General features: G+C 49.4%; 1 protein-coding gene across 9 annotated transcripts in view; it reads left to right on the top strand.

Annotated features, from left to right (window-relative positions):
* The window catches only part of TSPAN4 (tetraspanin 4), a 332463-nt gene that overhangs the window by 141799 nt on the left and 176634 nt on the right, over nucleotides 1-14030 (top strand). For 4 of the 9 annotated variants that reach the window (XM_068684539.1, XM_068684540.1, XM_068684536.1 and 1 more), the window contains one exon: nucleotides 847-926. The exons of 1 other annotated variant lie outside the window; for it this stretch is intronic. In XM_068684539.1, the coding sequence (XP_068540640.1) occupies nucleotides 864-926 (63 nt within the window). In that variant the 5' untranslated portion in view covers nucleotides 847-863. Of the gene's footprint in view, nucleotides 1-102; nucleotides 297-451; nucleotides 927-14030 lie in introns of those variants that run through there. 4 more of the 9 variants (XM_068684535.1, XM_068684534.1, XM_068684537.1 and 1 more) reach the window with 4 other exon arrangements.

Here is a 14030-nt window from a genome sequence, read left to right on the forward strand (position 1 = left end):
CGGCCAAGCCGGGCCCGGAGCCTCCCCGCGGGGCTCGGGGCGGGGGCAGCGGGGGAGGCGGAGCGGGGGCCGAGCCGTGAGGCGAGGGGCGGCGCTGGGCTGCGGCTCGCTCGGCTGCCAGGGGCCGGGGGGAGCCGGGGGCGGCCGGCCGGGGGTCCCCGCTCCCTGCCCGCTCCCTGCCCACCCCCTGCCCGCCCTGCCCGCGGCGCTGCGCGGCATGAGGAGCCGGGCTCCCGCCTGGCGCCCGCCAGCCCGGCGAGCCCCCGCCTGCTTTTTTGTAAAAGTCGGGGCTTTGGGTAGAGTATCGCTGCGTCTCGGGGTGCTGCTCCGGTAGCGGGGGGGGGCCGGGGGCACGGAGGGGATGGTGACTCGCGCACCAGGCGCGCTCCCCGAGTCGCGGCTGCAGTTCGCCCAACTTTGCTGCCGTACAGCCCGCCTAACTCCTTGACAGGATGGCAGACAAAAGAACAGCTGGTGCAAAGCAATAGGGGATTCGGAGCAAGGAGGAGGCAAGGAGAGCGCCAACCTGCCACCCGCGCCGCCGCCGCCGCCGGTCGCCAGAGCAGCAGCCGCTGGGACCAGCCGAAGGCACCATGCGCAGGTCCAGCACCGATGAGTCGACGTACCACAGGAGCCCTTCCCTGGACAGCAAGGATTACAGTTTCCCAAATGGCGCCTTCCGCCGCTACAGCAGCATGTATGGCGGCCAGTTTGGGGCGGCCAGCAACTCTTTTTTTGGATTCCACACCAACCCGGGCCCCAAGGCCACCAAGGCTAAGTACACGTCCCCGAAGGGAAACAAGTACGTTGTCTTTTACCTGGATCTCTCGTTTATTTTTCTCCTAGAACTGAAGAGGTGCAGCATGGCTCACAACTGCCTGCAGTGTATCAAGTACCTAATGTTTGTCTTCAACCTTCTCTTCTGGGTGAGTACGCGTTCAAAACCGCGGGACGGTCGCGGCTGTGTCTGCTTACTAAGGCAGAAAAAGAACTTGTTGCTGCTTTTAAACTTGGAAGTTTAAGCTTGGAAGCTGGGCAAGATGGTGCCTAGGCTGCCCTTTCTTTGGCCTTGTTAATTTGTGTGGACAACTTGCCAAGGGTGTTTCCTTCACCCTCTCATTTCTTGCTCTTCAGTTTTGTTTCAAAACCATGCTACAAGACAAGACAGTGCATTTGTAGAGGTTGATTGCACAAATGCCTTAATTGTTTTGTTACAGTCAGGGCCATTCATGCCTTTTGTTGCTTTAATCTCTCATTTTCGTATTTGCTTGCCTCAAAAGTCACACATGGTCCCAAAGAAGTCACTGAGACTGCTTGTGATATTAAAGTTGAGCACATGCTTACACCCACTGCTGTATCAGGGATGGCACACTCAGTACATCTCAGCATCAATGCCTGTATCGGGAACCTCCAGCTGACACCACCAGCTGACCTCTGTCCCAGTTGGTGATGGGTCTTGATGTTGCCATTCCCTCCTGGAGACCTGGCTCAGAGGGGTGGAGGGACACCGAGAGTCTGCCTTGCTCCTCATGGGGCTGCAGCTCAGGGGTAGGGGGCTTACCAAATCCCTACAAGGCACGTGTGTGTCAGCAGGACCCCGCGATGGGAGGTATGGGCGTGCCTCTCCACGTCATCGTTCTGATAAGCGAGGTGGCTGTCGGCAGCAGGGCGGTTGGGTGTTTCGCTGCTGTGAAACTGAGCGTGGGCTGCAGAAGGAGCTCAGCAAGGGGTGCGGGCTACAAATGCCATGTGCCGTGTAAAAAAGGGGTAGTGCGATTGCTTGAAGAGGGGAGCAAGTGAACTGTAGTCCAAAGTCACCCATTGAGGTTTGGGGATCTGCTATGAGGTCCTCAGGAGGTGCCTTTGAACATCCAGAGTGCTTTATTGACATGCTGAGGGAAGCAGGGTATTGGGAAGTGACACCGCTCCTGTCCTGGCCCTTCGGGAGGGGGTGTTTGTTCTCTGTGTTCTCGTGTCCTGCTTATTGATGCCCAGTGCTCTCGTGAGTTGTCAGAGGTAAGCAGAGGGCTGAGAGTGAGATGCAAAAAGCTGTTCTCTAGTGTGCGCTGCTGTACAGCTGTTTAAAACCAGGCGTGCTGCAGTGCTGGTGCATCAGAAAACACAAAGTGCAGGAACTTTTGCTGGCCTGAGTCATAGCAAGGAGTTAAGGGTGTGATAAACTACTGCCAGCCCCCTGAACTGGCACGCTGCTACCCCGAGCCATGCTATGCAAGGAGGGTGCTCACTTCACACCCTAGGTAGTCTGGTAGGAGGAGTGTTGGTGAGACTGCAGTCTGTCTTTCATTTCACATCGGACTCTGGTTGCTTCTGGGCTTCTAAATATCATCTAATACTTATCCTTAGCTTACTCCAGAGCCTTCTGAAAAAGGCAAAAAGCACGAGTTTTCTTGCCCTTTTAAGCCTTGTGCCTCTGCCTCCTGTCCCTGCTCAAAATTACAGCACAGTCAGCCAGTTCAAGTGTGTGCTAGAGAAATGCAGTCGGATGCTGGCATGAATTACTCTTCTCAGGACTACGCATGGCACTGCATTCTGATTCCTCTCACAATACTCATCTTCCACTGAAGCATATGCACGCGATGCGGGCAGGTAGCGCTGCAAGGAAGCGTGCTACTTACAGTGGGAAGATCACACACAAGAGTTTATCTTCGGCTTGCTTTTCAGTAAGGGAGCCGAAATCTTTTAAGAGAGAAGGAGAGGTTTTTGGCTTTCCCCTGAAATCACCGAAGCTGTTCTCAAATGCCTGGAGGGAGAGAAAAGACAGGTCCCGAAAAGAGAGAATAACCATATGTGAACTTGCTTGGTGGTGAACCGAGGCATACAAGCAGGGGAGTGGGTGGTGTCGAATACTGCAGCACGATTTCTGGTTTGTTTCCCTTTCGCGTGCTACCTGCACAGCAGGAGTGATTGATGATGATCATGTCCAAATGAGGTTTGCACAGCGTGTAGTTATAATAGATGCAGCTTTTCACCTCCTTACACTGGAGAAAGTAACTGAAAAGAGATGATTTTTAAAAGTACTGGTTTAGGCTGACCTATCTTTTGTAAAAGAAAAAATCCATTTTTAATGATGAAAAATCTTGGAATGATTACAGGTTGTTGTTTTGTTTTTCGAGTTGGTGTCCGTTATCTGTCATCTTTTACTTTTGGTGAAATTAAAGGAGAAGCATCTCTGCCAGAAGACAGGATTTCTGTTTGCTTACAGGCTTGCTGAAGTTTTGCTGTTTATTATTGACAGACAATACAAAGTAGGAAGAGAAATTATTTTTTTTCCATGGTTTGACCTCAAAATAGAAATTACAGTTATTTCCGTGTATAAAGTACAGTCGTTACACTAACTGAATTAAATGCCTATTATAGAGCATTCCTGCTTTTCATTCAATTTTGAGAAAATGCTTTGATTTCCCTTTTCACAAAGCATACTTCTATTTTCTTCCTCCTGTTCCTACTCATTAACTCCAGTCCATTTTGTGCACCTCTATAGCCTACTCCCCAGCACTTCCCACTGTCTTTCCCACAGCAGGGCAGCAAAATAGTCCTCAGCCCTGTGCAGCTCCTGTGGGGTTGGTGCTGCGTTTCCGAGGAGAAGACCCTTCCTTGTGAGTCTGGGGAATCTATAGGAAATAAAATCTCAGAGACCTTGATTTTAAATGTTCCTGGCAAGCTTTATTGGATTAGGTGCTGCACTCCCGCTGTAAAATTTTTACAAGCTGTCATATAACTGTGAAAATAGAGCAAATTTCTCCTCCCCTTTCGGAGTGTTGAAGGGAACACAGAGCTCTTTCACCAGTGTCAGAGGCCGAGGTGCCTTGTCAGCATTGGTGCTGAATCCGTCCGTCCGTCGGCACAGCAGCCCAGCAGCTATTTACATGGAGCGAGGGTCTGGGAATCCTAGAATAGCTCTTCTCTCCGTGAAGAGTCCTGCAGAAATTACTCACGGTGCATTTGCGCCTACCCTGGGGTATTAAGGTGCTGGAACGTGGACAAAACATTATTAGACAGCAGCGCTGCCGCTCTGCTGGGAATTGCCATTCAGAGGCTGCTTCCTGGAGGGCTGCCAGCTGCGGAGCTGCCGCCCTTGCATCACTGCCTTGGTTTGTAAGCTCTGGAATAACTTTTGTCACCTGATACACAGTACTTGCCTGACTTCATTCATTTCTATGGACTTCGATTTTCTTTTGTTGAGTTGCTGAAACCCTTGAGACTAAAGATGGCCTCAGATGATCGCAAAGCAGAATATTTTTATTTCCTAATGAAATATTTGTATTTCGCTGTGAAATACCCAGGGAAGAACATTTGTTTTCCACATTTGGTCTTCCAAATATCCAGAGATTTTTTATGACAGTCAGTAAAATGAACTATATTATTTTTGCACTTATAATCCAATGCTCTCCTTGCCTTCTCTCTCTCTTTTTTTTTTTTCTCCTGGTGAAAAGGGGTAGGATATATCCTAAGGGCTGTGAGAGTGCTGTAGAAAGAAAAATGTCATCTCCTTAATCCCTCCTGGTTTATGCCAGCATTCCTACTTTCATTGAGTTGTAACTCCCAAATCGCTAAGACTCAAAAACTGAAATGCACAGAATTACGCTCATCTTTCCAGTGGCTCTTGCTTTCCTTGGAGACCCCATGCTAGAGAAGACTAGCTAAATTGGTAGCAACTTGCCCTGCCATGAAGCAAATACCTATACTGACCCTTCAGATGATGCTCTAGCCAACAGAGAAATTCAGCAAAGTACAGAATTTGCAAAATGCTGTTGTAGAAGATTGGCCTGCAGAGAGGAGACAGCAACAAAAAGAAAGGATGCAATTGATCTTAACAAACTTTAAATTCCTCATTTCTATGCATGTCTCCTTTCCATTGTTAATGTACACCAGGGGTGTATGCCTTGTAAAGAAGTCCAAGTGTTCAAAGTGTTGGGTGAAAATGTTCTCCCATTCCAGCAGGTAGGCTTTATTGGAAAGAAGGAGTGATGAAAATGAGAAGTCCCTCGTTACTGGCAGTTTTTCCTTCCTTGGACTTCACCCTCAGTGTCCGCAGGTGTCTCACGGAAGAGCTGTGTCCGTGCTGGCAGTACCGGAGGACTGCGGTCCCGGCGCAGCGTGCTTGGAGCAGCAGGAGGAAGGAACAGCTTGATCTGGAAGTGCTCCTGGGGAACTGGCCGGTCCCTGAGCCATCCTGGCCAAGTGTGGCCAGAGGGCGGAGGCAGAGGGGTGTCCCTTCATGTCTCTGCACCTCATTGGGAAGCCATCTGCCGAGGAGGGCTGGCAGCTGAGCACCCAAAGGCCGGGGAGCTGGGTGAGAAGAGCAGCCGAGTGTTGGATTGGATTCCTCGTCCTTCACCCACGGCCCCCACCCTGCCTCAGTTACCTGAAGGAGATGGATGGCTGGAGCAGCCGGCAACGCTACAGGCTGTTAGCGGCTGAGGCCAGCGATCATTTTGTAGCTGTACTTGGCTGCAGTCTTAAGTTAGTGGAAAAACATTAGCAGCAGAGCGGGGAGGCATTTTAACAGCCGGCCCCCATGGGTGAGGGCTGGTGGAGCAGGGACTAGGCATGCGTGTGCCGCTCGCGTGGTGCTCTGTGGCTTCTGACAGGCAGAAAACTAAGTAAAGAGCAGTGCAGGCTGTGCTCCTGTGCGGTGAATATGTGGGAAGTTTACCACAGAATGCCATTTTTTTTTCTAGCTACCTCCCAGCCTCTGATTCTCCTTTGTTATTTACCTCCTCCAGGAACTGCTCAGTCTCTGACTGACATCTTATCTCTGCCTCTGACTTTGTGAAGGCTCTCTGAGGATGTATTTTTAAGGAGCATTGCTTTTAAAGATAGGAAAGTCATTTGATATGGGAATTACAGGCTTCAGAAAATGGCAATGCCGTGTGAGGCAGAACTATTGAGAACGGATATCAAGTGAGAGAGAGAGATGATTGTATTACCTGATGTCTGATTTATATGAGCAGCAATTAAAGCTTTTTCTGTAGCGGTGCCATTCATACTGTCTCTTTCCTGTATGGATTCTGATGTCTAATAGGGGTTGGGGATCATGCTGGAGCCTTATCTCCCAGTGAAGGCATTGCCAAGGGCTGCATTTGCTGCCTAAATGCCTATCTTCTGAAAACCTTTAGGAAGTTAATGACTTTGAAAGGGTACCTATCTGTCAAATCAGGCTGACGGTGACAAATGGACCCGCTAGTTATTTGTGGGATGCACAGCCAACACAGTTCCATTTCATAATCTTCTTTTCCTTAGGAAACCGGGCTAGGAAGGCTCTTAATAGAGCAGAAAAAAATTGCCTTAAAGTTGACAGTATATTAGATACCGTCTTCAAATTGCCTGCTGTGGGCCTGTTTCTGCTTCTGTTCCTCATGACAAAGAGTAGCTTCATTGCTTCAGGTGGCTTTGCTGACATACTGATACGTTTTTTGGCCACGAGTATTGGCAAGGACTAAGCACCTAGCCTTATAAGATTTGCTGTCAGATATATCTACTGTATCTAATTCAGGCTTACTCTTAGAGCAAAGAACTGAGGAAGCCTCCAGTGGATAAACCCACAGGACACGGCATGTTGCAGCTGGGGGGAAACTGGCCTTTGGAAAGCAATGAGTGAAATGGCTGCAAACATGATTCCCTCTTCTGGACAATGACAGATATTAAATCTAGTGCAGCCAATATTTGGAACTATATGGAGAAAGGCAAAAGGCAGATGAGATCATTGCCATCATTCGCAGTTTGTCTCCAGACACTGCTGTTTCGAACAAGATAGCTATTAATACTGCTGGGTGATTTTTAAATTTGAATCCAACTTTTTGCTGAGATAGCAAATCCGTGGAACTTACTATATGAATAATATGAAGTATGTATTTAAGATACATAAAGGCACTTCTTTCAGTTATTAATAGCATGAAGCGAGCACGGCTAGGTCAAAAAGGAAATGTGGAGCTGGATGGAATGAATGCTCATGCATTCTCACGCTCGTGAAAATAGGAGACAGTAAATTGTATTTCTTAGCACTGTCCTGTAATTGTTTCTCCAGGAAATGTTAAACCGTCACAAGACGCAACAGAAGTAAATGAAATTGAAATTGCAGTCTGTAATTAGACTGTCATACTGTAACGCATCTTAAATCTGTCTTCAATAGGGAAACTAACACCCTCCACAAAACCCTCCCAACCTGCTTGGAGTGTGAAGGCATGCAGAGGTTGGTAATATAACACCACTCAGCTGAGACTTGCTCTGGAGATGCCAATTGAAATGGTCATTTAGATGAGACAGAAAGTTGATGTACAAGGACAAAGGACCAGAATGACCTGGTCTTGTAAGTTTTCATACGCAGACTTTCAAGACTTTCAGTTTCTTGTTTTGTTTTGTTTTTTTCCTTTGGCTTGCTTTTCCAAATTGCTGATACATCCCTTTTTGTTCTTTCCTTGACCCACAGTACCTTTGTTTCTTCTCAACTGCCTTCGCAGCAGTGCAGCAGCAGCTATTGCTTTGCGTTACCTTATTCCTGGGGTGCCTCTGAGTCCACATCAGCTTGATCTATCCTGGCGTATTGCATTATTTTATGGTTTTGTCTACCTTTGGTTCTGCTCTGCGTGTTATGCCGTACCTAATTATCTGCTCTCCTCCCCAGCAGCTTCATGTTCTCACCCCAGTCCATACTCCACAGGAGAATCCCTGTGATTAGAGCTCCCCTTTCCTCTCCAGCTGTAGTTTGTGACTTCCTTTTTGAGTGTACATCATCTGCTGTGCTGCTGGTACACGCTGCACCTGGTGACCACGGGAGGACAAAGCAGTGATTTACCAGCGCTGATTGTGCTTAATAGACACATTCATCGTGAACACTGATTAATCTGTGCCGGCTCTAATTTCATGTTCTTCCTCCTCCAGCACCCCGTGCTTACGTGTTTCGTTCACCTATCTATATATGTTTCATATCACCTATTACAGGAGGCATGCATGGAGGAACTTTGTTTTCTGTACATCGTTCCTGGCACTGTCTCTGGGGCCTCGGATGCTGCAGAGGCCCCTGTGTGTACCATAGGGTGGGAGCTCTCTCTCTCTCTGCTGGTTGTCACTAGTAGATGGATGTTCTGCAGGTAAAACCGCAAAATGTCTGCCTCCACTGCATTCAGGCCCTTCCTTTGAGCCTAATAGGATTTAGCTGGAAAGCAGAACTGTGCTGTGGGGTCAGGAAACCAAGCAGCTGCCTGGCCTTCCCGCAGAGGGCAGCCCGCACTTCCCTCTGCCATACAAAGTTCACTTTCTTTTTCCCTGCGTGGCTTTTCTTTGTCACCGTTGCCAACTTCAGCGATCAAACAGCTGGCGCGAGGTGGAATACTTAGAATTAAAGAACTTAAGTCTCTTATTTAAAACAGGCTTAGCACTTAGGAGCAGAAATCTCATTGACTTAATGAATGGCTATGTGGCAGGGCTACGGTGGGATTACAAAGCCTTCGCGTAGCCACAGTAACACCGGCAAAACTGTGCTTGTGCCAGGAAAGCTGCTTGTGTTCGGGGGGCTGGTGTAGTGGCAAGAAGTCCTTCTGCTAGTGTTAGTTGTTCCCCCGCTGGGGGTTTTGCTGGTGTGACATGCTGGCAGTTTCTTTCTGGCCCCCGAGGATTAAGAAAAGCAGCGCACTCTGTGCTGCCATCGGACAGCACTGGGTCCAGGCAGGTGGAGGGGAGTCAGGCACGGGGAGGGAATGGGATCTGGTTGCTCTCTTTTGCCATGGAGGTTGTTGGGACGGATTCATTGATGGGGATTTTACAGAATCACAGAATCATCTAGGTTGGAAGAGACCTCCAAGATCACCGAGTCCAACCTCTGAGCTGACACGAACAAGTCCTCCACTGAATCAGGAGGTCTCGCTGAGGTTTGGTCTGGTTTTCTCCACTTGGAACTTTTTTGGTGTTTTTGCATGTCAGCATCAGAAGTTTCCCTGCTTTGAAGGCTGGCTCTGGGGAGCGAGGTTTTGTTGTTGCCCAGGGGGTGGAGGCTGAAACTGTGCAACAGCACTAGGGGCACGAGCAAGGGAGCTGAGAGCAAGGGGGCTTCTCTGCGAGCCCCAGGACCTGATAGCTTTGTGATGCTGGCCTTGGAAAGGCGATCCGATGGCTTCCCCCACAGAAGGCTGTTTGGCTCTCTTGAACATCTGGATTTTTCTCTAGGTCATCTTAGTACAGAGCATGCCCGTGACATTGCTGATGCTTTTTATTCCCTCAGTATTCACTGCTGCCCATTTTTAAGGTACGTACTGGCTGAGCTGGACTTAGGGCTCTTGTATAAACTGTAAAACAGCTCTGGTTTGTCATGGAACCACTTAAGCATCCAGAAAAAAAAATGTTGCTGTTTATCAATAGCATTTATTTTTAAATTCCCCACAGAAACTGTTTTTGGTGTGGTTATTCGTGGCCATTTTATTGCACTACCTTTTTCTAAAGCCTCTCTACAAACTGACCTTAAGTTGTGACCTTAAGTTGTGTTGCACCCGTGAGGTTTGGAAAAGCCAGCCCGCCTTCGTGTTGGCCAGCAGAAAAATTGCGCTCTTGTTTTGCAAGCAGCATTTATCCAGGGCTGTCGCACAAATTGTTTCCTTACGTGTCTGAATAAATCTTTTCCCTAATCCATTCGTGGCAGCACAGGGAGGAGCTGAGGTGACACATGTGATACCGTTTCCTTCAACTGAACAACTGCAACTCTGGACGGGAACCGAGCTCCGCAGCCACTTGCAATCTGTTGCCAGCTCCCATCCTTGAAGGCCAGAGTTTTAACACAGCCGCCATCTGCTCCGTGCCTGTTACGCTCGTGCACAGTGCTTGCCTGCTTTACAATGACTTTGCAAACTAACATGTAAGCCCCAGAATTTGTCTGATCTGTCCTCCACGCACGTGCTGCAAGTCCCAAAGGCTGCACTGAGGCATCTTCTTTGGGCGTGAGGAATCGGGTGTTGTTTCATTGTTTATGTGGGGTCACTCCGTGACCCCCATCCACACGACTTTTTCCCTCTTGTAGCTCTCCAGTACTTTCCTGGTAAGAACTGGCTGGCAGTAAGAGTGGTACAGAAAAGGAGGCAACCCTGGGAGCTGGTTCTTCACTGCAGAGAAGAGCAGGAACAAGTTGTGTGTGCCTGAGTTCCAAGCCCATTCCTTGTAGCTGTGTGTCTTGGACTCAGCATGAGCTCAGGTTGGATTTTTTGTTGTTCTGTCAGTGAAGGGCTGCAGCATGTAGCATGGAGAGCGTGCTGATTGTGTCCTGGGGGGCTTTGGTGTCCTTGTCATCCTGGCGTGGTAACGTGGCAGCAAAACCCCCAACCTGTATGACAGGTACATTTGTAAGTAGGCTTTAGGTAGATTATTTGTGCAGCAAGACTGACTAACAGCTACTGAGAGAAAAGGCCTGCTCCAAAGAGGATGTCTTCACTTACAGGACTGCTGAAATTGTAATCCTGATAACCCCCAGCCTGGACAGCCTCGTTTCTTTCCACTGCTGACACTGTAGTGATAATTCGTTGCCCTAGGCAAACTTGAGAGAAAATCCTGTCATCTTCTATGTCCTGAATTTCTGTGTCTCTGCCTTTGTTTGTCAGCAAATACTGCACAGACTCTTCAGAATTAAGGAGCTGCTCCTTCTTCAGACACAGGTTTTGCTTTCCTTAGCTGCTGGTACCTTCCTCTAAGAGTCCGGTTGCCCTGCCAGAAGTTGCAGTGAGTTATTATTTTGAGGTTGGAGCTTGGAAATACTTCATGCTTTGTCACTGCAGCAGAAATCTCTCTCCAGAATAATACATAACCCATTCAATTCCCTGCTGAGTATTTTTAGCAGAAGCTGCTTACAGTGCCATGTCGCCTTCCTGGCAGTAGCAGGGTAGATTTCCCCGTGCATGTGTTTGCAGCGCTCCCTTTCGCAACTTAATTCCGTTAAGTAACTTGATAATTCTGATGTGACATGATGAAACCAGCAGAAGGCCTTTCATTTTAAATTTCTCTGCTACCAGTTGGAATTGTGTGCGTGTGTAAGTATCTATAACTTTATGGTCCCCTGTGCTGGGCACTTGTACCCTATTTTCTGTGGACTCCCAAACAAGTCAAAAGCTAAGAAATCTGCGTGCTCTGGCGTGTTCTCTTCGAGGCTGCTTGTACTTGCTCTTTTCGCTCTATTTCTTTCTGCAAGAACATGGTTGTGCTTTTTTTTCATGAGAGGTTTTTACAACTCCTGTACACATCCCATTTTTCACAGCTCCCACAAGATTTCCCTTTGACCCAGGCTTTGTTTGGATTCCAGGGTTGCAACACCGAAAGCCCACGCTCGCATCCTTTTCTCCCTGGTGTGCTTTGCTTGAGGAGAGGTGCCGGTGAGGTGGGCATGTTGCAGTGAGGAGGGTACAGCTCCCTGGCGTACGTGCCCGGTGAAATGTTACTGAGGGGAAAAAAGGAAAAGGAGAGGAGCCAAGGGATAGGGGTGGTGGTCCTGGCTGCCATTTGGTGCAGCATATGCACTCACCGTCCATCACGTGGCCGGGCAGCTGCACCAATGTGCCATCCCGCTGCGGGGATCTGAGCCCATGCTGGTTATGTCAGAGCCCGTGAGTTTTTTCACTCCAGCCACGTGTTGAGAATTTTTCTTCTCTTTTAGCATGTCCATAGAAGCAGAAGTGCTCTGCGGCCACATGGTGGCTGTGGGCTGGGGACTGTGCAGGTCTTCGCACACACTGTGTGTCTGCTGGTGTAAGAGGAGCTGGTAGGTTGCTCGGTGCGATGCAGGCTTCAGCCCCCACTATGCTCAGTGAAACAGCCATCTTCTCATCACAGATACCAGTAGCTATTATGTGCTGCTTCAGTTGCTGGAGAGAGGTGTCAAATCTTCCCCTGAATTACCAAGCAGGTCCATTTTCCCCATATACCAGCCCAGTTTAACCCCTTTTCCGACTGCAGGACCGGTTGCTCACACAGCCAGCGCTGCACATGGAGTAGCTTGATTTTGGGTTTGTGTCTGCAGCTACACCCTGCTTTGCTCTGTGCCCAAATTCATCTCTCGCCCCTGTTGCCAAATGCTTTGTCCGATCTTTCTAAGCACTGCCCGTAGAGCGGGGAAGCTGCAGGGCGCAGCTGGCTTCCAATGGCTGTGGCATGTTAATTAGACACAAACCTTTAAGCCTCAGCTACCCACCGACTCTGCCGTGAAGCTGTTGGGGCTCATAGAACCATTAGGGTTGGAAAAGCCCTCCAAGATCATCTGGTCCAACCACCCCCCTGCCACCAATGTCACCTGCTACACCACGTCCCTAAGCACCACGTCTTGTCCAGCCTGCAGGCCCTGAGCCACGGGCACGGGGGCTGCTCAGTTTCTCTTGCAGGGGTTGTTGCGGAGCAGCAGAGGTGCCCTCACGCTGCCGAGTGGCTCTGGGAGCCCTGCGTGCCCCCAGCCTGCAGGGGAGCAGTGGGATGGGTGGAAAGGTGAGCTGCTGCTGTGGTAGGTGCCTTGTGGCTAGTGCCTCATCCTTGTGCCAACAGGTCCTGGCACCTCCAGAAATGATGCAGAGCCTCCTTGGGGTGTTGTGAGCGTGGGAGGAAGGGAAACTTCCTAACGGGGAGCATTTGGGGCTGGGCAGGTGAGCGTGGCTGCTAAACATGCCATCTCTCTGCTCCTTCTGTAATCCTGCCCCTTTTCCCTCCCAGCGAGGCAAAGCAGAAGCCAGGGGGCTACAACGGGCTTCCCAGCTCTGGGCGCTGTGCCTGATGCAGCTGAGATCAAACCTTTTGGTTTAGGGCTCAGATGGGAGTCTGCCTTTCTCTCTCCAGAGGGAATCGAGGTGCCTCAGCTCAGTGCCTCAGCCGGCAGCATCCCGGTGCGCATGGTGATGACTTCCAGTCGCAGTCCGGTCTCCTCCAACCTGCTCTGCGTCAGCATTGCCTTTGCCTGGTTTTCCCCCATTTTTTTCCCCTGGTTGTCCCTTTTTTGTTGTTTGTTTTTTAATCAGAGAAACAGAAATATTAGCTCGCCCTTCCCTGTGTGCATACAAAGCAGAGAAGTGAGCAGGCCAGCCTGGGCATCTGCTTGCTTCTCCTGCTCCAGCACAATTTGCCATCTGCAAAGCCAAACGTGGATGGGAGCTCGTTCCCAGCACCCCCGTGTCAGACCTTGGCTGGTTTTAGCAGCACAAACGCTTCAGAGCTCCTCAGTGGGACAGGCTGATGGAAACCTTGCTTGTCTTGGCACCGGTGTGACCACTGCCATTTGCATCCAGGGAGGTTTTGGTGGGAGCACCGTGGTGTGCAGGTTGTGGGGAGTGAGGCTGCGTACAGGGAAGAAGGATCTGTAAGGTAAAGTTGGGCTTTGTAGAGGGCACAATGAGAAGCTTTTGCAAGGTTATCAACATCCTGGATGCGTGTTCTGGGATCTCCAGGGCTTTCCAGAAGGTTTTCCCAAAAATATTGCTGTGACAAGGCGATTCTGCTGCTGCTGACTTTGTCCTGAGCTGGCACAGCGAGTGTTTCGGGAACCCAAGAGCTGCAGGAAGTGATTTGTGTTCGAACTTCAGGAGAGCGATGGTGCTCCCCCAGATGTGCTCTTGTTTTGTGCAGCATCGCTTGCTTTATCCAGACAGTGATCGCTGCGTGCGGGTGGGTGTGCATGGCTACGAGTGAGTGAGAGAGCCGAGTGCTTGTGAGTGGGTGTTCAATTTGGGCTAACAAGATCCCACTTCACTTAGAATTTGAAATAACAAGTGACAGCTGGGGGGCTCACAGATACAAGTTGGGAAGTTTGTGTTACAGCCATTGTACCGGAGCGGTAGGTGTATGTATTGGACAGGCTTATTCTGCTCTGCGGGGAAAAACAGACATCAAGTTATATGAATATTTAGGGATATTAAGAGAAAATCAGATCAATTTCCTTGAAATAAATAGTACAAGATAAGAGATGGGAGTTGCAAGACACAAAATAGAGACACAATAAAAATAATTACTTTGCCAAGATCCATAGATCATGGGATAGAAAGCCTCAGTAGGCTTTTTTG

Source organism: Anas acuta, chromosome 5, assembly GCF_963932015.1.
Source record: "Anas acuta chromosome 5, bAnaAcu1.1, whole genome shotgun sequence".
NCBI lineage: Eukaryota > Metazoa > Chordata > Aves > Anseriformes > Anatidae > Anas > Anas acuta.